Source organism: Contarinia nasturtii, unplaced genomic scaffold (genome assembly GCF_009176525.2).
Source record: "Contarinia nasturtii isolate CC-2019 unplaced genomic scaffold, AAFC_CNas_1.1 Cnas_scaffold_695, whole genome shotgun sequence".
Lineage (NCBI taxonomy): Eukaryota > Metazoa > Arthropoda > Insecta > Diptera > Cecidomyiidae > Contarinia > Contarinia nasturtii.
In genome coordinates, this window is record NW_022198046.1 from 1,633,976 (window position 1) to 1,661,117 (window position 27,142).

Sequence of the window (27,142 nt, forward strand, 5' to 3'; positions counted from 1 at the left end):
AGTAACAAATAACACGCTGTATATTGTTGTTTTTTTTTACACTCTGATCTTTCGTTTTTTTTTTGTCTATATCAGTACGTGTGCATTTGGATAACCTGAATCAAGAGATAAGACGAGATTTCGCCGACTCTGATAAAAATGTATATTTAGTAAATGTGTAATTGGCTTTAGTGTTTTTTCTTCGTTTGTTTAAATCTTATATTTACTTTACATTTTTTTTTGCCATTCAAAGTAAATGCTCTCAACCCTGACTGAAAATAATGTGCGAACTTGTAATATGCGACAAGTAATGTGTACACTTCGTTCGTGATTGTGAATCAAATACAGAAAAAAAAAATTTGAAGTCGCTCATTCTAATTTCTGAATAAACGATATATATATTACAATAAATAATTCAGTGTGAAAATTGCGCGACGGTCAACTTACACATTTGTTCAATGTGCGCGTCCTGAAGTGATTGCGATGTCGATTTACACATTTAATTTTGATTAACGGACATAGTGATTATATTTGGTTGCAAAAAAAACAAAAACACAAAAAGAAAGTGAATTTGAACTGTACTTTTAACGAGAGAGACAAAAACCTACAAAAACAGATACAATGGATTTATCTAGTTATTTACTGACGATACTTGTAGCGACTATGTGTTGCTGCACTTGCACAGCACTTGATAATAAACAAAAACAAGGCGGTCGCGGTAGAGGTTCAATGTGGTGGTAAGTTTTTGGAATTTAATTTTTCACTTTTTGCCTTGAACAATTTCCATCATTAAAAGTGATAAAAAGCAGACACTTTAATTAATAATTCATTGATCACATATCTCTTTCACCATCGACTTGTTTTTTTTTTCATCTTCATTTATTCTCTTCTTTTATAAATATTGACTTTTCTTATGATCATCTCTGTTCACATAAAGAAAATATATGCCAAATCGTTGTGTAAGTGAGATCGAAACATGCACACGAAATTAACATAACAAAAAAGTGCCTAACCAAAATAACAACACCAAAAAAAACCATATATCAAAATGCTAATAGGAAAAATGGGGAAAAACAATTTATGCAGATAAAAATTGAACCAATTTGTAGTCGAAATGTGGCACAAGCCAAAAAAAAATGAATAAATTTTTTTAAAGACAGAATAACACATGTTTTTGGGAGCAAGAGAAAAAAAATCATGTTCATACAGGGTTTAGATAATCGTCGTCAATTTTTTTTTTTTTGAAAATGGAATATTGATGAATCCAGAACAAGCACATCATCACAAAATATTTATTTTGAATGGGCATTAGCATAATAAATAGAGAATGAAATTAACATGTTCGGTAGCATGGCGCGGTAGCTCTCAACCGAGTTAATCAAATGGGATTATGACAAGATTGATGGATTTGCTGAGTAATTTTTTTTCTTCGTATATTGTGTACGCGGTCCAAAAGAATGGGAATGGAAAAGGAGATTATACAAATTGTACAAATGGAATCATCCATTATTCGATTATGAATACAGATACTGAAAAAAAAGTCGAGCTAAATTCACAATGCATCGAAAGAACAAATGTACTTGTGCATATTTGTGGAATAATTTACGATTTCCCAGCAACACCCACCATGAAACATCCTAAACAGTTTTGCAATGTTTGCGCGTGGGTCAGAAAAGATTCTGTGATTTTGAGATCGCACGTTTTTGATTAATAAAAAAACAGCAGCTACAAATGAAAAAAAAAAAACATTTCGTGTAGGTTGACAAATGCGATGCATTTGATACTAGAGACATTTAGCATAATCTGTCATACGAGCCAACAAATTAATTATGCGGTAATCGGATTTTCTATGCGAAAATTATTCAATTATGAATACGACACATGCTGTGAATTCGCCACGAGAAATCACAATTTTTATTCGATTTTCAACAAGATTTAACAACAGAGAAAAACAAATACTATTCAAAGCACGTAGACAAATTGGCAAGTTAAATGTAAACAGGCCGGTGCCGGTGCTGTTCTGTCATGTTGTCTTTCGTTGACATCCAGTTTGTTTTGCCGTAATCGATTTGATTTAGTTACCGTTTATAGTTTCATGCTAATTACTTTATGACTTTGATCAACGTAAAACGATTACGTCGATTACAAATGTTCAGAGACTCGATCGAGTGATGATGATGTTCTTTTTTCGTCAATATTGAGTCATGTATGAAAACAATTGCACCTCATACTTGTTTGCTAAAGCAAATTGATATGAAATTATAAATATGATTATAATCAAATCGATAATAAAAACAAATTGACTTAATTGCTCAATTTACTACTTGATCGAAATGTATGTGTGTTTGGCTTATAACGTGCGTTTCGTGCAATTTCTCCTATTTCAAAGACAATTATTTTAATTATGTGAAACATTAACGGACTGTTAATAAGTTTTTAATCATATCGTCGTAAAAAAACCAACAAATCGATCTAATGTGCAAACACTTGCATTTTTATGAGAGAAAAAGAGGGAGATAGAAAATGAAAATCAGATTCAGAATATGAGAAAAAAATCGAAAATAACAAAAATACGTTATTGATGATTGAAACGCATTTTGGTACTTGTGAAATCAATTGAAACACTTGGTTTTATGTAAAAAAGAAAAGAAATTTGATCGAAACATGTTTAATCTCAACGCTTGAAAAGTATCACTGATTCTTGCTTCCGATTCAAATTTTGACAGTTAATAAAGTCTATATTTTTGCACCCATTTCGATCTAATTATGGGGTGCATCAACAACCATGTCATAAAACAAGAAAATTATTGTCAATTTGCCTTGAAATTTTCATTTAACACTTAAAAGAAATAAGTATCAAATCTTAAAACATCTTCATCAAAGTTTATAAAGAAAAATGTTCACTTGCTAGCGCCAACAACAACAACACACCCGGCTGTGGTCTTTCATCTCAATGGAAAAAAAAATTCCATGAATTCGAACCACTTTTCCAGCACATCGTATCAATATCCGACTCAATTAAAATTCAATATATTCGGGTGCCGTTGGCGGCACAACAGAAACAGATGTGTATGTTGTGCACGCCGTCGCTTTGCGTGTACGCACATGTCTAATATCAGCGCCAGGCCACTTAAGTTTGTTTTTAAAATATACTACGAAGTCGAAATGTCGGCGGACTAAATGACACATTTACATGTGTTATGCACCATTCACTTTAGAAATATATACAGAAACTTACAACTGGTGAGAAAAAAGAAAGCAAATACGGAAAGAGTGTAGTAATTGACGAAGAGTAACAAAAAAAAAAAATTTACATGCATGTCAACAGAAAAAAGTGAGCCACAAGAAACTCGTGTTCAGTTGTAAACATACTATGAGAAAATGAAGAGAAAAAAAAAACACAGACGATTGTTTAACGTATGTAAATGAATTGGTTTCGAGAAAATTGAAGAAAAAAAGATACCAACAAAAAATTCGGGATTAAATTCTAGATGAAATGATACATTCATATAGCGCCACAAGTCTCGCTTCCTTCTCATTATACAATTCCCACACACGCATTCTCTCAATTACGTCTAATTTGATGATAGGCTTTTTAGGAAAGTTGAACGAAGAAAAAGCAGCAACAACACCAATTCTTTTTCGTTATCTTATAATGTTTACTTCATTTGATTGTTTAAATCGGCTAAACTCTCTAATATTAAGAGTTTGAGTCTGTGATGCAATGCACTTTATAGTCTGATTTTCTAATTGCTAATTGATAAAAATCATCATTTAATTGAAATCGGAACATAGAAAATCCATTTGCTCAAGTAAAACAACATTGAATATATATTCAAATGGCCAGCCACACACAAACGAAGCATGCCACATGCAAATGAAAAGGTAAAACCCGGGAAGAAACAGAAAATTGAATCAATCTAATTAACCAATTATTGTAGTTTGAATAGGGAGTGAGCGTGTGCTCGCGCGCCACATATTGAGTACGGCGCTCAACACAATTTATTTGTGCTATTGCTGCTTTGTCTAATTCGATCAGCGTGGATCATTAATTTTTAAACGTGAAATCTGGAGCTAGCACCATAAACAACGAGAAAGCGAACATAATATGGAAAGTCTCTATAAGTGGTAATCAAACAATCCATTCGAATTTCTCTACTATCTTTCATTCCATTGAAAAAGTTAAATGCACCACTCCTTCATCGTGTGACAATAGAGAAATTCAACTTGGCTTCAACATTTATTACACATGCACTCTGTAGTAAGTTTACCGCATATCTGCTCTGACAAAGGAAAAATACTTTTCCATTCATTCCATTCGAGATTGGTCATTTCGATAAGACCACAAATTGACGTTGATGAATTATTACTCTGGATATTTGACAATTTTCTCTATATATCGATGTATCTGATACAAATCCTTCTTTATGCTGCTTTTAACTAATCAATCCACACGTTTTTTTTTCTTCTTTTATTTCTTTTATTCAATTTATAAAGAATTTATTTTTCATTTGATTTGAATGGTGTCGTTATTTCATTTGAATGATCCATGTTTTTTGATGAATGAATAAGGTGTCGAACAGTGACAATGACACACAGTGTATTGTGGCAAAAAACTTCTGGTCATCAATTTGTCATATCTTTAAGTGAAAGAAAATAAATTGCATACGGAAAGTAGTCAAGCTATAGTCATGTTATGATTATCAAGCATTTTGTCATTTCATTTCAATCCAAAATATCATTCGCATCATCCTTTTGCGTTTCAAAATCGTTCATTTATCAAGTGATGTAAAATGCATAATTTTTACTTGCAAGTGAATGCTATAAAATATTATAATATTAACTAAAAAAATGGATATAAATAAAGTGAATAACAAAATAGATTGGCGTGATGTAGGTGATACGATTTGCTTTATTTGACTGTGGTATTCACCGTCGCATTGACACTTTGTACATAATACACTTCGGAATTCATATTGATCTACTTTGCTGCATGTGTGATGCGAATATTGACCGAAAGAGAAAAGGAGCCGAATGCTGCATTGGCAGGTAGTCACCGAATCGTTTTGTTGTTCAAAACAAAACAAAATATAAAACTCGGTATATATACTTTATATCAATACCGATAAAACAATCAACGACATCTTATTGACAATGAAAGAAAAACCATCGTCAATTAATATTAACTTATTCAATTAATTAGCGAAGAATTTTATGTTGCCGATGACAAAAACGATTGACCAAATGAAAACATTTCAAGACAGAAACATAAAATCAATCAACTTAATTTTTACCGATATTCGAACGATTGGCTGCTTTTTTGTTGTATTGTCGATCTCTTACAAGATGTATTTTGAGTTGTGTTTTCTCTAGCCACTCTTTGGTTCGTCATTTTTGAATTCCAATGTTGTGCAAGGTTGCATCGTCTTATGGCCATGTGGACGTGTCCGTAGCGTAATAAAAATCATTGCTTCGCATTTTTATCATAATAAAAAAACACACACACAAATGAAATGAAGTAAAAAGTGGACAACAACATGTCATTAATTGATCGTTGAACATCACGTCGTTGTACTCGCACGCTCAATCAAACATATGATCGATTGAATCAAATACCATAAAATCGTGATTTAAATTTATTGATTGACTACGTAAAAGCTAATCACTCGTGCTAATTTATTCAATTTTGTAATTTCTCCAACGATTTAACGGTTTAACGCCACTGTTTTTTCTTCTTCTTCTTTTATTCGAACGATGCTCAATTAAGAAAATTGTTTGATTACTTTTTTTTATTTCATATTAATTTTCCTTTATTTTATGATAATTTTAAATGGAATTCAACTTATTTCTGTCTTTCTATATTTATAGTATTTTCAATTTGAAAAATGTCCCAGAATTAAGTTCAAGATTAAGTCACAAATGAACTGCTTGAAAATGTATGCAAACAATCATGAAATCGGTGCTTTTTGTGTATCACACAGAAAAATACTTTCAGATGGAACGAGTCAATTTGAGATAATGAACCTATTATTATTCCGTGGTTGCATGAATTTTTGTTTTTTGCAAATACAATTATTAAATATCACCTTTAAAAACGATTAGTCATACGGTCATTCAAAGTATCTTTTGTTTGGTGTCTTGTGCATGCGCATATTTTACAATGGTTATCATTGCACTCGGATCGCACACATTTTTATCACATAAAATTTAACATGTACTGGTAAATGCTGTGGAAACGTACTTTTAAATGAAAAGGAAATGAATGTGCGCGCGTCACAAAATTTTAATGACCATTGCCCGTCACAAGCTTGCATGAGTGTCTCCGAGAAGAAAAACCAGACCTAACATTACGTACAGCAAGTCCAAAATATAACAGAAAAAAAGTCATCAGAGAAGAAAAAAAAACAACAACAACGACAACAACCGAAAACGATGATCCAATTGTACGTGATGCTGATCGAAATCATTTATGCTCGTACATGCGTTTTTTTGTCAGTGGTTTTACATTTTATGTGTTATATGTGTATACAAACATTTATGGGGTTTTTCTTTGTTATTTTTGTGTTCAGTTTTGTTTTCGGTTTGTTTCGGTAACGCGAACGATATCACAATAAATCGCTTTCATTCCGCCGCAAGTCTCTTGTTCTTTACGGCGCATATTTTTATACTGAAATTTGGGCCATCAATTGTGTGTTTCACATTGTCTCTCGTTCCGCACACTCATACCGTAAAAATAATTCGCTTCTTTAATTTTATCGTCTGTATTTGGCCCGCTTTTGCTTTCAGAAATTTATCATAACTTAATATATTTGTCTTCAACGACTTGGTTCAGAAGCTACTGAGCTCACGCACATTGTTCTAATTGCTCTTCGGAATCATTGTACGATGTTGCGTACGGTTGTGGCCGATATCAGAAACCAGCATCAAGTGACCATATGAAAATACCATTTTCGGAATTTAATGTTTCAATTTGTACATGAGTTGGTAAACTGGAATTCATTTTTTTTCTTCTTTATTTTGAAATTGTCGTTTCGATACGATGGAACATGTTACATGTTAAAAAGCCCCAAAGATAACTCTTCCCTATAAAATTACATTCGATTTCATTGTTTTGTTTTATAGCATAAAGAACCAAGTCGTAAAAAATAGAAGTACTTAACGCTTTCAGTGGAAACTGTTAGAAACTTTATGAACAAAACCCTTTTTCGATACGTTTAATTCAGAATGTTTTTTTTTTAATGGCGAAACTCAACGCGATCACGTTCACAAGAACAATGCTTACGAACTGGTATGACGACTTTAAGGACTGGTGGAATTCGACGGAACGCAATTCATTGTTCAAATGTAGGTTTTTTTTATTGTACCAATTGGCTGAAAAAAAAAACGTTTTTGCTTGAAAAATATATTCCGTTCCACAAGGTATTCATTGATCAGTGTTGAAAACACGAATCCTTGTCGCATTGGCCTTGTTGGATTTCAGATCAGCAAAATTCTCACCGTGATGCGCGTGTTTTAACCGATCAAAATAGCTCATTCGAAGTGTAATTTTAGAATTTACACCAACATGCGAACGATATGTGTTATTTTGGAATGCTCATGCTTAAAGACAGCGAATGCGGTCGCATTTCTTGTGTTTTGTTGCGCGATGAGCATGAATTTTAATTTAATTTCAGCAACTCTGACAGTCGAGTTTTTGTTACGTTTGTCTGTCGTCATCGTCGTCAATAAGGAGACGCTATTCATCAAAATCAATTTTTTTTCTCATTGTTGTACGGTATCTTGTCATTTTTTTTCATGCCAAATCGAACCGTAGCAACAACGAAAAAACTGGCAATGTTATGCATTTTCTTACGTTCGCTTTAGTTTTTATCACTTAACCAATTTAAAGATTTTTTTTACACAAAAAACACAAAGAATTTACGGCACCGACAGAGGAAAGTAAAAAAAAAAACATCAGCGCATTATTTCGGCATATTCTGTATCAGTAGCACTTGGGATACCCGTCTCTTAGTTCCAATCATTGGTCAAATCACACTATTCGGTCTCATCGACTCGGTTGAATCTACCGATAATAATAATGTAATGGAAATATTTTGCTTTTTTTTTATATATATATATTCAGGTTTGTTTTCGATTCTGCTTCTTTATCTACCGCGTTTGAGAGGGAGCAAAATCAAAGATTCGAAATAAAATATCAAATGGAAACAAAACAAAAAACGATTTGTGGTCAGTGTTTCTTTGTATGGTGGTTTTTCTGCACGGTTTTTGCCATCAAAATCATTCACAGACACAATTCCGTTGATTTTTTTGTTTCATTAATTTTAAATATTTTTTTAAACAATGTTTTAGTTCAAACCTTAAAGGTAATGAGCTTGCATTCCACTGAAAACTGAGTTATATGAAGAGTTTTTTTTAGCATTTAATTCGATTCCAAAAAAAGATATTCAATACCAACACCAGCTTTGTAGAAGAACTTCTTTTTTCCGTTAAAATGTATATTTTTGATTTTTATATATTTGACATATTTTAATGAATTGAAAATAGAGTGTCCAGTCCTCTTCATTATCAATTGCTTCAATATTATTTGCGACGCAATGGCTATTGTATAATTAATTCGCTACGAAATGATTGGGAACTCCTGCTGTCTACGACGGGTTATCTTTTGTTGTATGTGCGTGAATGTTGCGAAAAGTGCAAGCACGTTTACAATCGTGTCAACGAATCAAGGCATTCATTATTATGACCACCACAGCCAAAGTACGAAGAAAAATAAAAAAAACTTAACTCCATGTACCGTACAACGGTCACTAAACATATGTGAGTCTGCACAAACTCTGTTCGCGTTTTATTCAGTAATTTTATTTATTAGTTTACACAATAATTCGCCATTGAAATATATGTGCATAAAATTACCGGCGCATCGAAATACAATATATCCGCGAGGTGATGGACATTTTCTGAATTGTCTTGTGTGCATGTGTTTTTGTTTTTGTTTTGTCTTTCACTTTACTCTTTTCCTTAGCGTTGCGTTCATTTGCTCAAGTATTTCTTTTTATTTTCATCTGTCTTGGTCGTCGCTTCAATGTCTTTTATCTCAACGATTATTATCATATTGACGAATGAGGCGAAGTTCGAGAGAGACTTTCGATCAATGCAACAATTGCGTAGAATTGTTTAACAACAGCCGTGTTTACAACACAAATCATAAAATCGATACGGCGAATGTATTAACCGCATTTTGTCACATGTGTCAATGTTCATATTGAGGCGATGAGTTGTATGCACACACGCTATCGTCGACTTTGTTACGCACCGTGAAAACTCTTTCAGAAAGTTGTTGTAGCGAGTGAAACGCGAGAAATATCATGTGAATTAAATTGTAGTACATTTATACAGTGTTATCTGAGTCAAGTAAATGAATTTTAATGCAAATGCCACACACATGCAACAAATACCGACTCGTCAACAATTGACATACATCAATAAAATCCGGTAAAAAATACTGGCAACTTGTGCGCACACAACAATGCACATATCTCTTTTCATTCGCGTAACCGTTTTTAATTGGGTTATTCAATTGAAATCTCTCGCATAAGTACACTTCATAGCTGACGAAAACATTTTTTTTTATAACATATTAAATGGGCTCAGAGTAAATAATGGGCGAGCCGCAGGATAGAGAGTATATTGAATATTTTCCGGTGATAATTTGAAGAAATACACGCAAAAGACTTGAAGAGACGACGAACCCTAATCTTATTTTTTTAATGCGTTTGCGGATCATTAAAAATAAATATTAATAAAAAAAAGAATGAAAAAAAAAAAGAAAATGGAACCAAGCCACCAGCAGCTAATATCATTAAAAAGAATTCAGTCAGCAGAACGAGCAATGGTTTGATTCGTTCACACGCTACATTTATTTGTCATTCATAAGCCAATGGCGATGCGCATTCAATGAATATTTTCTTCATTGTTTCACCGCATCGACAAACATTCTCACCACAACCAGCCATCACATTTGCTTTGACTCTAACATAATATTTGTCTTTCAGATAAAAGGCATTAAATTATCCAAACAGTTTATCTTCTCTATTAGTACTCTCTCTCTCTCTTCCCTCTCTCTCTCTTCAGTCTTCCAAACCGATATCATCAAACCAAGTCGCGAATGAATCTCGATTGAACAAACTAAAAAGTTCCCAATGTTATCCAGAAAATAGTTTCGTTTCCTTTAATTTATTTATTTTATTAATTATTATTGTTCCGCTGGGATTCTGTCTATGTTTGATATTTGATTGCAATTAAGTAATTAAATGTTTTGGTAAATTCAATATTTACGTAATTTATTTACGCTTTTAAAATTGAAGTTGAAAACACGGAACAAAAACCGATGAACAAAAGTCACGACCAAGCCAATTCAAATGAAAACATGTGTGAGAACGTTTAAACTGTGGATAAACAAATGTACAGCCGTGATCAAAGCGTTTTAAAAGTTTCGCCGAACGTGAACAACAATAAAAAAAAAAGATGAGAAGTGATTCATTGATCGGATGGATGGCTGTTCCTACCGACAAAGCCGATTGGATTACCAAACGCACTTTCAGCGCCGCTTCACTGAAAAAATGCCGTGATTGTTTTTATTTTCTTCTCTGGTGTTGGTTCTGTTCTGTTTCTGATTATGCGGCCAATTTCACACAATTGAAAGGTCGAAACGATTTTTGTTTGTCAATGCATACAGGTTATGCATTCACACACAACTCAAGTTTGTTTCAGCCAAACCAGATGTTATTAAACAAGCCAAAAAAAAGCACCTGAACCCTCCGAAGATAGATAGAAATAAAAACGCAAACTTGAAGCAGTATGTTGAAAATATGGATGAGAAGAGGTTAATTCTAACAGTAAATATTGACACATCTGATTATTCCAACATATACGCCACATTGAAAGTCAACGTAAAGTGGTTGAGTCGAGAGAGAAAAAAGGCAAACAGAAACAAAACACCAAAATATACACATGTTTTAAAAATGTGGACAAAAAACCAACTGTCAACCCAAGCTTATTCAAATAATTGATTGCACTGACTTGAGTCAGTTAAGGTGAATATTGAAACTGCATTTCAACGATATTGATAGCAGTCCTTTTATGTATAAAAAAGCCCATTTCCTGGTAAAATGAGCATAATAAACGTGTGCTAGTTGATAGGCACAGTTCATGCAGAGACATGTGTGCTCTCGGTACGAAGCGCATCGATGATATTTTAACAGATGACTTACTCTCAAGTGGCAAACTTCTTGCCTTTTTTAATGCTCAATTTTCGTTTTAAAAACAAACAAACATTGGTCTTTCAGTACTTTGCGCCATTAAGTGTATCATTTTGATAAAATCCATAAAGAAAACAGCAACATTTTTTAGAAAATAAATGTAAATAAACAGTTTTGGTGAGAGAGATTTTTTAAGTTTTGTTTACCTTTCATTCACTCAGGTAGTGTGACAGTATTTGTTTCTTGTTTTCAAATGATTCCCAATGGTTGAGATAGCTTATTAAATTCCTAGTTAAAATGAGAATTTAAAAAAAATTCAAATCATTCATTTGATATTGTGATGATATTCAATATTTATTTTTCTGTTTTTCTATTTCATATTCTTACAGGGGCATAGCAAAAGTTGGTGAACCAAATAATATATCACCGTTAACATCGAGCATCGTTTATATGGATCCGGCAATTCACACAACGCTACGGCGTAAACAACGACGACTCGTACGTGAGAATCCTGGTGTGTTGGCGGCACTAGTCAAAGGTGCAAATCTTGCCATTTCAGAATGTCAACACCAATTTCGCAATCGAAGATGGAATTGTTCGACGAAAAACTTCCTCCGCGGCAAAAATCTATTTGGAAAAATCGTTGATCGAGGTACGCATCACATTTTATTATCTTTGTTCATTCTACTTCAATTTGTGTTTTTTTTTCTCTGAAAATATGTTTTCTTTTAAAACTAGTTTTATTTCATGTTCCATTTGATCATTAGCATCATTGTCCTTTGTTCCCTTGATTGAATGAATTAAGTCGTCAAAGTTGATTCGTTGTGGCATATTACACTGCCTATAAATCTTTTCAGATGATCGCTTCCATTGGAATCGTTTCACACATTCGATTTAAAAAAATAATATTAATTACCCGCAATTAATAAAATGTGTCAAATTTGATGCGTTCATTTCAGTTAACAATAGATCTGTACCGAATGCATACAAAAAGCTAATGGCGATAATGGTGCATGGAATTTTTATTTTAGTCCAAAAAAAAAACCAACAACAAAAACACAAAATTCATAATGATTATGTGTTCGCTCTTTATACATTCATATAAATCATCTTCACGTAAAATAATTGCACACAAACACGAGACGACGCATTATTTCATGACGAAACACATTTTACTCGTTCAAAAGCCAGCATTATGATTCCATCTGGTGTGCAGTGCTTTTGTGAAATCAAAAGTAAATGAAATAAAAACAGGCTGCGAGAGAAACGGAATAATTTATATAAAGCCGAAAGTGAATGCTTGATCGATGCAAAAAAAAATAATCTTTTTTGAAATAAATTTTATGGCAATTAACTCATTTTGAAATGCGTTCCACAGTGAACAAATGCAGCGAAGCTAATGCACACATAAAAACGCCATTAAATCAATTGCACAAAATCAAAGACAACGTCAATTTACATACTTCATCGTTTTATTTTTCAAATACAATGTAATTACTATTTTCGGCGTGCGCACCATTTTATACTGTGCGTGTATGTTTTTTTGGAAAATACCATTGACAGATGAATAGGGCGCAACGCCATATAGAGCATTATGCACATTTCAATGAGTTTCATTCAGAAAAAAATAGTCGCATCTATTTTAAGCATTTGGTGCAAGCTCTTGCATTCAAGCCAATCGTTATAGAATTGCAAATCATTTGCATTCCTCGATATTTTCTCATTATTGTAAATGGATTTCCATGCAGTCCATTTGAAAATAATTAAAGTGGATCGTTTTTTTTAACAAAGCATTGCATCGATGGTGGTTTTTTTGACAGTCCATTCATTCTTGAATATGAATTTATTGCCAATTGGCCTGTTTCGCTCCTTTTTGCTTGCTTCTACCTATTTAATACGTGAATTCGTTGAGTTTCGGAACTGAAAGAACAAGAAAAGAAACACGTTTAAATTTGGTGATCCAAGTGTCAGTCAACGCACAGAGACGTATTGAGACTTTTGTATATATCCATGTCAAATCTTCATTTCCTTTGATGTTATTATGTGTTTAGCAATGATTTGGTGTTGTCATTGCCATGTTCGTTCATCAATTCTTATTATGAAATGAACAAGAGGAAAATGCACAAGAAAGAAAAGGAAGAGACAAGAGTTGCCAAAAAAATGTTTTTACCTACACCTTTGCAGAGCACCTTTAAATAAATTTAAACATGGAGAATGCACAATGGCTAGGCTTTTGTTAAATACTCCTAATGAAATCATCAAATTGTTAGAGCACCCGACAACATAAACGTGTATGTAATCTATTAAAAACAACCCATTGTATCTTAGTACTCTTGTGAGGTACAAATCTTTTTCCCATTTCTCTCACTATCTTCATTTTTGATGATTCTTTTTTTTCATCAGTTACAAAGCGATAAAGCATACAAAAATCGGTAAACGTTTCTATTAGAGCAAACGGAAAGCGATTTATGAAACGAGCATCGGACACACAAGCACCAAGTGTTCATTTAATCATCACATATCCACGTCACTGGTACTCATCTTTTTGGGCAGGAATATGTTTCTGTGCGCGCATGTAATTTGTTTGTATGTTGTTTTTATTCCATTGTAATGAACTGGATTATTATCTTTCGTTCATCTATCGTTTTGTGGAATTTAATACGTTTTGTTGCATTGAATTGCCCTCTCTGATCTTCCGAGTTTTAAAATTGAAAAATATCTTTAAATCGTAAAATATAAATAAGCGCCAAAATGAAAAATCTAGCAACAATGAATGAACTTGAACAGTCATATATAAAACTAATTTGGCACTTTAGTGAACAAAAACAAACTCGCCTTCCCTGTCTCTGCTTCGGTTGTATATTATACGTCTTGAAATTGCAAAAAAGGCAACAATAAACAATACAATTGTCCATCAAAAACCAAAATCTATTGTTATACCTTCAATGCGATGAAAGAGAGGGAGAGAGCGAGAGAGAGAGAGAAAGAGTCCTTTCAATAAGTACGAAAAATTGACATGTAAATATGGATTTTTGTTGTTTATAGCATGACACATACACTTTAGACTGACAAAATGAATGGTTTTCACTCCTTCCATCTCTCAAAACTTTCATTCATCGACATCGAGAAAATATTGTCTGCTAAAAATTATAAAAATCTCTCAGATTTATTGCCATACATTCATGTTTCCAATATTGGCAATTTTTGTTATGCCATGTTGCTTCGGTAGTGATCAGTGATCAGTACCACTAAAAATCCAATGAATGGGATTAACACAATAGCCGTTAAGAACCAAAATGATTGAAGATAGATATTTTCTTGTGTCTGTTATTTTTTTTCTTTTGTGTGTATGCGTGTGTATAGGTGCTGTTTCGGTTGTCATATTCAATTCCAAGCGCGTTTCACTCTCCTGAGAGAGATACGATCGTAAGCGTAACTAATATGCCAAGCTTCTTCAGAATGTTACCTCGTAAGGAATTTTGTTGTTGCCGATTTCTCGGAGACGTTCATTTTCAATTTTCAATAGAACGGCGTGTGCATTAATACAAAAATATTACACTAACGTTAAATGTTGTTGCCCATACACAATAGCTTCTATTACGTTGAAAATCTCTTCTCTTGTGCAAAAACAATATAACACTAATATACAATCTCTATGCATATTATTTAAAAACATTTTCGAGTTTCTCATTTTCTTTATAACAAAAGAGAAACCAACGGATTTGAATTTACTTTGGCTTTAAAAAAAAAGAAAGAGATTGTTTTTTAGATGCGCATTGATACGCCGAGAGTAAGTAAATGTTCGCAAAATCTCAATATCCAACAGTTGCAAAACATATTGACATTATACACAAACACTAAAACACGAATAATCCTGCATGTATCCGTCTCTATCTTCATATGATCATTTCATGTGACTAATTGAAAATAATAACATTCTTATCTCTTGGCTTTTTGTTTTCTATTGCTGCCTCGAAACATCAAACATTTCTATTATTTCCATTAGCATAGTAAAAATTTGGCATTATTGCAACCTGTAGTAAAATGATGGAAAGAGAAAATAAGATGAAGAAAAACACAACAATCTCTTTGAAATGAAACAATGCAAAGGCAATCAAAAAATCTATTGTTCGAAAAATAAAACACTTCCGATGAGATTCGTCTTGATGAGTTTATGATTCCCATCATCCAGTTTCAACCGGTTCATTTCAAGCGGGGAAAATAATTTTTTTCGGCAATTTACTTGTGCTATAATATGTGATATGCTAGAACGCCCCCAAAATTCTGTTTCTCCATTCTATTTGCAAACGGAAATCCGTGTGGTTAATTTTCAAAATTTATAATTGTTTTTGGCCAAACAAACTGATCATTTTGGTGCACACCCACATCTATTCATTTGTTAAATCTTGTGAAAAAAAATTGTTTGGAATGATGTCAGTTGACTCAGTTCATATTTCATTTAACTTTTTTCTTATGAATTGACAACATTTGAAACGCGAACCATTGTTGTTTCCAACTCAGACAATCGAACAATTAAGTCTAAAAAAAAAATGAGTCAAACAAAACTTAAATAGAACGCAAAAAAAAGTTCTCATTTCGATGGATTTTGTATTGTCATAGATATTTTGTTTGTTCCATAAAACAACTCCCAATCGCAATATGATGAGAATTTACATTGCGATAATTTGAACAAATAAAATTAGTCACTGAAATATGAGTAATTTGTAGTTCCGCACCCATTCTGTGTCTCTGACTTTGTTATCGGTGTGTCAACAATCAGTGCGATCGTTATTTAGAATTTTAGCTTAAAAATGCCTTATCAATTCATTTTTTTATTGTTTACATGAAGAAAAAATTGAAGGAAATTCATCAAAAATGTGTTAACAAGTCATTGTTCAAATAAAATAACATTATGTATACATATATCAATATAGAGTGTGTGAATCAGATTGTTTGCATCCCTGAGTCACACGACGTACCTCAGTATTTATGATGTTTCACGTGAAATCATTTGCCCAAAATTCAAATGCTGGAATTTAAGTATCATCAAGAAAATAAGTCAACTGATGTCATAAATATGATGTCGGATGTTATGCAATAAATTCAACTGGATTGTATGCAGCATTAGATTGAATATGTTGGGTCACATGAATTGCATGTTCTTGAATTTATTGGTATTTGGATCATAATCACATTCATATTGTAAATCATAATCCGAGAGAAAAAGATCGAACACCGTTCAATTTACCGTTGTTGCTGTAGCATAACACTGTTTGCATTGCTTAGCATTTAAAAAATCGAAGAAATGTATCAACAAGTCAATTTATTTGAAATATTTGCGCTGATCAATAATATATCGATTTTTGCGTTACAATATGAGCGTGTTCGAGATTTTCCTCTCCATTGATTCGTACCCGCAACACATGACCATCTTCAGTCGTCTCAATTACACATGTGGGTAAGCAAAGCATGTTTCCAAAGCAATAACTTTAAATTTAACATTTAGCTGAAAATTGAAGCCACACGAATAATTTTCTCTCAGCAGCAAGCAAAACCACTGACAAAAAGAGACAGAGAATATGAGCTTGATTCTCCCAACATGATTTCAATAAATCGATTGAAATGTTTTAGCACAACGACATAAATACACATTTTATCGGTTGTTTGGTGCAACAATTCACATCGACACATGTACCGTAGATCTTTCGCGTCTGTTGAACGCGCACAATATAAGAAGACAACATCCAACCGGCGAATAATAAAAACGAAACAACAACAAAAAAACTGATTATTATTAATAGCGTTTAATGCAGAGAGACAATCATTTTTATTTCGTGTTTTAAAAAAAAATCTATTTGTACTTCTTATAAATGTTCATTTCAGTATAATGTTAATCTGTAATCCAATTCTTCCAGCGCAAAACGAGATGCTGTCCAATAATTTTTGTGAATGCGCCAAAATATGAAAAATTTACATTGAAAAACACACTTCATCTTTTGCATCCATTCGTATTCATAATTCGTGAGCGGTTGTCGATGCGCTTCGCTCCGGTTCTCATCTCGATAACCAACAATGTTTTGAGCGTAAAGAAAACAAAAAACGAATTGAAAATTCAATGAAAACATTTATATCACACAAATGCAATGTTTTTATTATTAATGTTCTCTCAATATTGCAAACATATTCATTCACATATGATTCTTGATTTTTCGCTTCGGTCAGCGCGTTCATCGTGTCGCGACTGTATTTGTATTTGTGAATATGTGTTCGATTCACATGTAAATTGTACATATTAAATTGGCTCTTACTGCACTTAAATGATAATAATGTGTACAATAATAACAATAATATTCGAACACACATTATCTTATAGTCTGTGTGGTTGATATCCTGCTGCGTTCGACAACAATAACTGTCGACACACAGGTTTGTTCTCTCTTTCTCTTCCTCTTTCGTTCTATCTCTCTTTTTACGGTTCTGAACATGCAAAAACACCAACCAAATACACACATACACAAGATAAATGGTAAAAACCAATACTACATTTAACAAAACTTTATCGAGATAAATTCAATGCAATTCTTTGTTCGAACGCTACGAACAGCGATATCGCTATATTACTTTAGCGAGAAAAAAATGATTTTGGTTAGTTGTATCAACGAACGAACATCGGCGCTCAAAATAATGACATAATTGATTTGTTGATGGCGCATGAAGAAAAAAACAATAACGATCAACAGCACAAAAAAATTGAATAAAAATTCGATATATTTGATGCTCACTGATTATCAGCTAATCGTTCAAGTGTGAATTTTGAACTAAAGAAATCATCTGAAACCAAAACACAATCATCAACCAGATGTTTAGTTTTTTTTCATGTGGATTTCGAGTTTAAAGTATTAGTTCATGTTGTCTGAAGATTTCATGTCATGCGACGCGTTAAAAATTGAATTCGGTGAAATATTTTTTTTGGGGGTATGAGGTACGGGAATACATCTCCACTACAGTCAAACAGAGAAAACTCAAGTGTAGATGTCTTATAAAACAAAGGAGCAACGTCTTCTTGTACAAAGAAGAACCGAACCGAAAAGAAGAAACGGAAAAAATAGAGAAAAAAGAGTGGAACTTACTGGCTTGAGATAATGAGCACAATGGAAAGAAAATGTTTTAAAATATATAACTTTATTATGACCAATTTTGAAATGGTATTGGTTTTTTTTGGATTTGAACAAATGTTTACGGTTAGTTTCATTCATGCGCAAAAAATCCGTCACCATACTGAGTTCCGATGAGTAAACGATGAGAAAAAGTTGGTTAGAATGTGTGTCAACGATGAATCGAATTTGTTAATTTATGAATATATTGCCGTTGAGCCATAAAATGTTTCGACTAAGTATACGCACAATTGAAACAAATATAAGTGAAAAAGGGAAGTGCCAAAAAGGATGCTGACAATTCTTGGTGTTTCATTCAATGGTGCGATAACATATGGGCTGGTTTCTATTGTTCGCATGTATGAAAAAAAATACAATGTCTCTGTGGCGCTTTTGTTTTTACATAATAAGTGTAACATGATTTATTCCCTCTTTTTTCTTCATTTGTCAAGCGCTTGTATTCATTGTTAAATTGATCAGAAGTAAAAGTTATGTGAACCCGAAGACGGTAGTCATGTGGTCATTATTATCTTTCATTTGCAGTGAAAAGTAAATATTTCGATCATATTGAAAAGTTTCGAATGATTTCACATAATTTTTTCGAGAAATGTCTGTACGTCTTTTGTTTCCTATTGCATACAATAGAGCTCCTTGCATTTTTGTAATAACCGACGTATGGATCAAGAACTGCAGAGCAGAGAAATTCCAACAAATCACTGTTGTTAGTGTATGTGCGTGTTGTCACAAGTGATTTTTCTACAAAACACAAGCATCGAGAAAGTTACAATCAAAGAAAGAGATAATTGTAAATTCAACTCTTTACGTTGACTATAAAATACCACCAAAGTTGGTTGCTTCTTAACGACGAACATATCGATTCAGTCATAGAAGTAGAAGTGCATTCAGTTGGCCACACAGTTGTCTATACGCGTTCCCATTTGCACAATGCAATGCATTCATTTTTCATTGTGCCATCGACAATCGAAAATGAAAAAAAAAAAACGAAGATTGAAACCACAACAACGAAATTCAATTTGTAAACGAGATTCAATTCAATTAGCACATTTTCGAGACACAAAATGCTGAATGATTGTGCATTTTTGCTGAGCATTCAACCTGTATTAGTGCATTTAATTAGTTGCAGTTATCGCATTATATAGTTTTTTTCTCTCCTTCATTCTTTCAAACTTCATCAGTGAAGTGTATGAGAAAAATGGAAGGTTCCAATCCATTTGATTTGCTTGAATGCATTTGTACGATGGTTCGTAAATGAATGCCTGTCGATTGTGTTTTAAGATTTTTATATCATGACTTTAACTGTTCGTTGTCTAACTGAATTGTTTTGTACATGAAATAATTTGAATAGCTTGAATATAAAAATGTATAAAAAAATAATCATGGTTTTGATGCTCGATACTGATTTGCTCATGTCATCAACGATGAGTCGTCATATTTGGAATGTGGCTAACACATCAATTTATTACCAAGAAAAAGGTATTCAGCTCATATAGAGTCTTACCTTTTCTTCACTGAATACTTGCGCTACACCGCAAAGAAATAAAATCATTTTGACGATGAGAACGATGACAACAAATCGACATCAGCGACCTTAGTGAAAAATGAGTTCACTTAAATTTATTTTGTTGTGTTTTTGTTATCTTCTAAGCGAGTCAATTCAATCAAATCACAATAAAATAAAAATTACTTAAAGAAGACGGCAAAAAAGGGAATTTTATAATTATTTTGTGTTCAAGGTCTTTTTTGAATCACCGATTCACACGCAAACTTATAATTTTTGCATTGACGGCGACCGAAGTAAAAAAAAAACAGCTAAACACAAAAACTGCGTCGTTCACTTTTGAAAATTGCCACAATCAAATAATTCCGAATAATTTAATTCGGAATGGGAACGTGTTTGAACTTCAAAAATTTCGCATTAACGCCGACACACGTTACGGTCAACATTTCACAACAACAACAAAAATGGCGAAACAAATAATTACTTGTATGACATTTTACACACTTTATTCTGGATACATTTCACGCGCTCATTAATAAATTCGTCATTGCTGCACGAAATTTTGTGAGTTACACATTCTTGAAAAATATGTCTAATTGTTAAATGTGCATCTTAACCTTTTTCGCAGATGAATGAATTCAGATGCTTTTTTTATATATTGATTGCAATCAGTTTAACGAAAGAAATGCGAATGCACAACATTTTTTCACATTTCAACATTAATTTGTTCTCCTTATTTGGATGCATCCATTGTATTTAAATTGTTGTTCATTGTGAAGAAGAAAGAGGTTGTTGAGTCGACGTTAGAAAATAAAAGCACGTACTGTGTGTACATTTTGCAATCTTTATCATTAACATTCTCAAGTGCGGAGAGTATTCTTTGTCCTGTCACTAAGTTCTGATGCTTACTCAACATCTGATAGAATTGTGTACGTTTAATTATGCCGAAATTGTTCAACTGACAACTCAAAGATTCCGCATTCATGTTCATTTCTCTGTTCCAAGTGACCACAACAATTTTGGATAAACGGAGTAAAGTATAATATCAAAAGGCATCGTGATTTCATCATGAGAGTCAAACTCATAACATCACACAATTTTTTTGACGCTTCGTGACTGTTACGTTTTGAAATTCACTAAAATTCATTCAGTTTCAAAAAATGTGAAAAAAAAAAATCGCACAAAAAAGTGAGAGAGAAAAAAAACGTACGAAAATTCATTCATGTGATTTCGTATTGAAAAAATTCATTCATATGTATAGTGATGCTAAATATGGTTTAATTAAATTAACTCATTTTAACAACTAAAGTAATGACAGATTTTTCATAAGAAAATGACTTGATGATAATCAAAATAACGTCTATATATGTTTTAATATTTTTTATTCTACAGGTTGTCGTGAAACGGCTTTTATTTATGCTATAACAAGTGCGGCCGTTACGCACTCGATCGCTCGGGCTTGTAGTGAAGGTTCGATTGAATCTTGCACTTGTGACTACAGTCATCAATCGCGTTCGCCGCAAATGAACAACATGGGTACACCAGTTGTCGGTGTTCGTGACTGGGAATGGGGAGGATGTAGTGTAAGTTGAAATTCGATAACATTCTACTTTACTAATAAATTAAAAAAATTAACATAATATTGATATGAATGTCCGAGAATGAAATTGTAATAAAAATTAATGTCTCTATTTTGTTTTCAATTTCATAAAAAAGGACAACATTGGATTTGGTTTTAAATTCTCGCGTGAATTTGTTGACACTGGTGAGCGTGGCCGCACACTTCGCGAAAAGATGAATCTACATAACAACGAAGCCGGCCGAATTGTAAGTAGAAAAATCCTTATTCGAAACGAAATCAGCTGATTAAAAGATAAACACTTTTGTTCAATTTTCAAAACCTAAACTCAGACTAATTTGTTTGCAGTATGTCTATATTTTCACTAACAAAATGTAATTACATCCATTCATGTTCATAACAAGCAAGTACAAACGAGTATGTTGTGGCGTTTTTTTCTTCTTTTCTATCTCAGCATTTGTACATGCATCGTTGGTAATTAAAGTAAAGTCGAACGGTTTACAGCAAAACGCCTCAATCTAAAATCGTGTTCAGCACTCATCGTTCATGCAATGGACGAGGAAAAATTATCGATTTCGCTGCTATGATTATTCATTTTGCGATCATGTTATTGCTCATTCACCTTAACCGGGGATAAAGAGAGTGCATAGATTGGATCACGAGAGCACAACAGAAACAAAAAAAAAAAATTATGTCGTAAAAATGGCCAACAACAAAATCCGAATAATTAATGTGACTAGTTTTTTAATGCAATCCATGATCAATTCACGATTATGTTTTATCGATATTCCTTAATTGACTTTATGGACGGTTGTTGGTCAGTTGTTATGCATTTTTATGATTTGATAATAACATTGCTCTGTTAATTCTTTTTTTTATATTTTTGTTTCATCTCGCATGCAAACGCACATGCGCACATAATTCGGAGTCTTTAAGTGTTTTGAATTAGTAACTTTTTTCATAGGCAATTTTTCTCTGTGTCTTTTTTCGCTTATCTATTAAGCTGGAGGTGGAATTAATTTTGAGTAGTTGATCTCGCGGTTGCTGCGTGTAAAACCACCCAAGTCGTTTAAATCGGCACATTTATTCATTTAATTTGCGCGTTGTGATTCACGTTTTTTTTTACTCATTCGTTGGTCATATCTTTTTTTTAAATTCTTGTCACGGATTTTTCTGGTCATTTTAATTTTACTTATACTTTACTCGTCGATTAAATCGTTGCGTTGACAGCTGCTAAAATACTCACGTAAAAAAAATGCAGATTTAGTAAAAGCTTGTCAAAATATAAATGTTCAATTGGTCGCTGACTTATTTTGAGCTAAAAATATCTATGCTCACCAATATTGTTGAAGAAAATAATATCAAATAAAATGTTATCAACCAAAAGTCCATTCCAAATTTACTTATCACATTTGAAAATTCAATATTGGTGTACGTATCAATTGAATTTTTTTGTGTGTGTTAGTGTGACGGATTTTGTCTCGTTCTCTTTTTCCACACATTGTGATAATTCGATTGATTCGGTTCAAAAACTACTTAATTTTTATGACTGCTTTCTTTTACATCTCTCTTCACCCTTTGTGATGATATCCGAACAGCAGAAATGAAGCAAGAAAGAACCAAAATCCAAGCTAAATTATGTTGTCTCCGCTCCATTATACCGAACAGAGATAGAGAAAAAGGAAAGAAAGAACGGTATGTGCAGATGAAGTAGCTGGAACAGCATTAAATACCTATAAAGATACGAAATATTGATTACAAATCCAGTTTTCCTCGTTCATTCTCTTTTATTTCGACTGTTACAAAAAATCCATGTTCCGTGGATAATGAATGGCGCGACAGACCATCACCCGTTGTAGTATTGAAGCAAAAAAGAAACGCAAGCACATACATACACAGGCACACACATTTTTTCATTCTGTTCATAAAGCGATGATGCTTCTCACACAGCACACTCCATAGAAATAGAGTAATATATACATATGACTTTGAATGCGTGATAATAATTTAATTTCATTTTAATGGAATGATCAGTCAGGCAACTTTCTTTCGTACAACGTGAGCGCTAGATCGGAATGCATCCGTGTCTATTAGTTAATCTCATCCTCTGATGAAATGAAGAAGAAAAAAAAACTTATCATTGCCGGAGTTGTGACGGAGAAGAAAAAAAATGTGCTCATCGCATGATATCGACGATTGAGTTGAATAAAAACAAAACGCAAATACGAGAAGATCAATGATCTGAATTTTTGTCGTATGCCTCAATTCTATTAGGAATTATTTATGATTACATTTTAGTGTATATATGCAAACGCACACAATCGCTGCCAAATGACAAGCAACAACTGCGCGATTGGTACGATAAACAAAAACATATGATTGCGCGCGTTTACAACATTCATTTACATATTGAATAAATTATTATACTTAAAAACCCCCTGCTGATGTATTTGTGGTCGTCAAGCTCACGCGCACATCCACACAACCACCACTTTCATATAATGTACAAATGCAAATATTCAATACATCAAATATATTTGTAAATTGTAACGTTATTGTGAATTTGAGATGTGTGCTCGCCGAAGAATGTTGCTCGCTGATCAAAAAAGTTTTTTTGCGATTCACTGTGAACCATTTTCAAATCAGAGTGTTTTGCACATATTGAAGATGTATGCGTAAGTCAAACGCAAACCTCTTCCACACTAACCGTGATACCGAAACACGACCATTATAAAATGGATAAAAATCAACCAAAGAGAAAACACACAGCACACACAGTTCACTTCACATAAAGCAATGAAAGCAAGATGAATGGTTTAAATGATAATGAATTATAGCTTAATAAACTCACATTATGCGCTTGATCAATTTATATTTTCGACTCAGAAAAGAATCACATTGAATGGACGAGCATTGCAGTGCTCGTGTATGTACCGATAAAACCGCAAATCATCTAAATAATTTCGAATGAGATGATACCATTTATGATTGGAGTGAATGAGATGAAGATTGTCTATGTGCGGCATTGTACAATCCATGCGATTCATGACTAAGTCTAGAATGCAACAGCAAACCCCTTTTATAATGAACTCATCATCTTTCTGTTTTTGTCGTTACTTCTTTGCTCGTATTTGCGCATATGTTGTGTGGAACATGAAAATAATATGATTTCAACGAAATGAAGACATTTCGTGCTGTTGGAAATTATATATGTATTGATTTTATGAACATGAAAAGGATAAACAAAGTCAAGTTTTTGCATACACTTTTTTGTCTCTTTTTTTTATGAACAAAGAGTGTAAATTTTTTTCAGCAGTATCATCCTTGTAATAAAACCTCTTTGAAATTGATTTATTAAATCTGAATTGTTTTTTTTTTTTCATTTCATTTTCTTCACAGCATGTCCAAACTGAGATGCGCCAAGAATGGTAAGTTAATATTGTACAATTTCATATTTATTTCATAAACTAAATGTTTTTCTCCTTTCAAATTATTTAATACAGTAAATGCCATGGAATGAGTGGCTCTTGTACAGTGAAAACATGTTGGATGCGTTTGCCGAATTTCCGATTGGTTGGTGACAATCTGAAAGATCGATTTGATGGTGCATCACGGGTTATGGTCAGTAACAGTGCACATGGAACCAGCGAAAATGCCATTCAACACATTAGTACCAACAGTCTTCAGTCAAACAATATTGCATCAAGTCCGAACAGCATATCATCAAATTCAATTCGACGAGATCATCATCGACGGAAAAATAATAGGTAAATTTCATAACATTTTTCGATCAAAGAAACGATTCATAATTGCACTCAAATGTGTGAATGTAGTAATCAGACGTGTGAACATTTATTTTCATATGTGTTTATACAACATTGAGTCATGTTTACATCGTTAATTTAGTATCCATAATGGACCATATGTCAAAAAAATATATGAATTATTCATGTTTGTGTTGATGTAATTAACGTTATTATTTCAATTTTCTACTTATGTCATTCGTTCAATAGATATCACATCCAACTGAAGCCATACAATCCCGATCACAAACCACCTGGCACAAAAGACTTGGTTTATATGGAACCATCGCCTGGTTTTTGTACCAAAAATGCACGTCTCGGCATTCAAGGAACAAGCGGACGACAATGTAATGACACATCAATTGGCGTAGATGGATGTGATTTGATGTGTTGCGGCCGTGGCTATCGAACGCAAGAGGTTATTGTTGTTGAACGTTGTTCGTGCACATTTCATTGGTGTTGTGAAGTGAAATGTAAATTATGCCGAACGAAAAAAACAATTCATACGTGTCTATAAACATCAAATTGCTGTATCGTAGGTGTATTCAAAAATTATAGTTACTAGTTACATAGTGCGTACTTTAAGTTGTAAGTCTAGTTTTATGCACATTGCGACACGTGCACGCATTTCGTAAAAGTAGGTGCCGTATTCGAAATTAGTCTGAACGTAGAAACAATAAGGTTTGCGAAAAAAAATATATAAGATTTTGTCTGTATAAAACAAAAGTGACAGTATTAAACACCCAGTGCTTTTATGTCGTAAAAGAAGTAAAGCGAAATCCATACAACAATTCCATTTTTATTGAAATTTTGGAATTTTACTTTTTTTTCACGAAAAAAAAACAAAAAGATGAATAGCGAAAATAACGAAGACTGATTTTTTTGTACATAGTTTTATTACATTTCTTTTCATGTAAATTTACTACAGTCCATTTACGTTCTACTTAAGCGGCGCGGATTTTTCATGTCACTATACAATTAAAAAGATACTTCAGTTCTACATGGAGTTATACGCATCCATAACATTTATATCGATTGAAAACAGATGAAGCAACAATTAAATTATGTGTGTATAATGCATGGTTTAAACTTTCATAATTTAGTTTCTTAACAAAAACTATATACGTAATATTTATATGGAATTGTTGGTATCAGACTGGGTCCGATTTTCATAATGTTCTCAAATGCGACGAAAATTAAACTCCAAGTGAAAATTCTCAAAAGAAGAGACCTTAAAATGAAAGAAAGATAAATGAATGCTTTCGATTGGTTTTGGTCGCGCATAAATCACAATATATACTAGATTCTAAGCAAAGTTAAAAGAAACACAAAAAAATTGTTGATATTTGTACATAAAAAAATACATTTTAAAGGTTAAGTAAGAATAAAAAAAAAATTGCGTACTTCAGACTCTTCTGAAGGCTCTCACGTCGGCGCGCTTCTTGAGTTAATTTAAAATATATATCAATGTATTTATCGCTTAATGTAAGACAAACAAAGTCCAAAATTTGGATGTGAAAATGTGCATTCAAATGTTTGTAACCAACAGTGAACTGTAAAAATATTAATAACATGATAATAACTTTATAATAATTAAATCGTATGGACTATATGAAAAATTTCGATAGATTAGAAACCGTTTAAATGTTTAATTTAAATTAAGTAATTTATATCTAACGAAGTCTTTATATTCTCTTTTTTACGGAATATTTTATAATATTTGCAAAAAAAGATGTAAAAATTTTTTTTTTGCTAAGCATTCATGAGGAAAGGAAACGAAGAAAAAAAAAAATAAAAATTCTGTTCATTGAAGAAAAAACTATATAACGATCATTTTGATTTGATGATAG

The 27,142-nt window shown here is 32.7% G+C and overlaps 1 protein-coding gene across 1 annotated transcript; it reads left to right on the forward strand.

Annotated features, from left to right (window-relative positions):
• LOC116340781 (protein wingless) lies at positions 1-26,894 on the forward strand. Its single transcript, XM_031767441.1, has 7 exons — positions 1-716; positions 11,627-11,889; positions 21,303-21,493; positions 21,627-21,737; positions 24,889-24,917; positions 24,993-25,256; positions 25,503-26,894. Exons 1-7 carry the CDS (start codon positions 601-603, stop codon positions 25,807-25,809), a joined length of 1,281 nt encoding a protein of 426 aa, XP_031623301.1. The 5' UTR covers positions 1-600; the 3' UTR covers positions 25,810-26,894.
• Positions 26,895-27,142: the final 248 nt, after the last annotated feature.

Coding starts and splice junctions, on each gene's coding strand:
- LOC116340781 (XM_031767441.1), top strand. CDS start 601: ATGGATTTATCTAGTTATTTACTGACGATACTTGTAGCGACTATGTGT. Junction 21,494..21,626: donor GGGAATGGGGAGGATGTAGT/GTAAGTTGAAAT, acceptor TTCATAAAAAAG/GACAACATTGGATTTGGTTT. Junction 24,918..24,992: donor ACTGAGATGCGCCAAGAATG/GTAAGTTAATAT, acceptor TATTTAATACAG/TAAATGCCATGGAATGAGTG.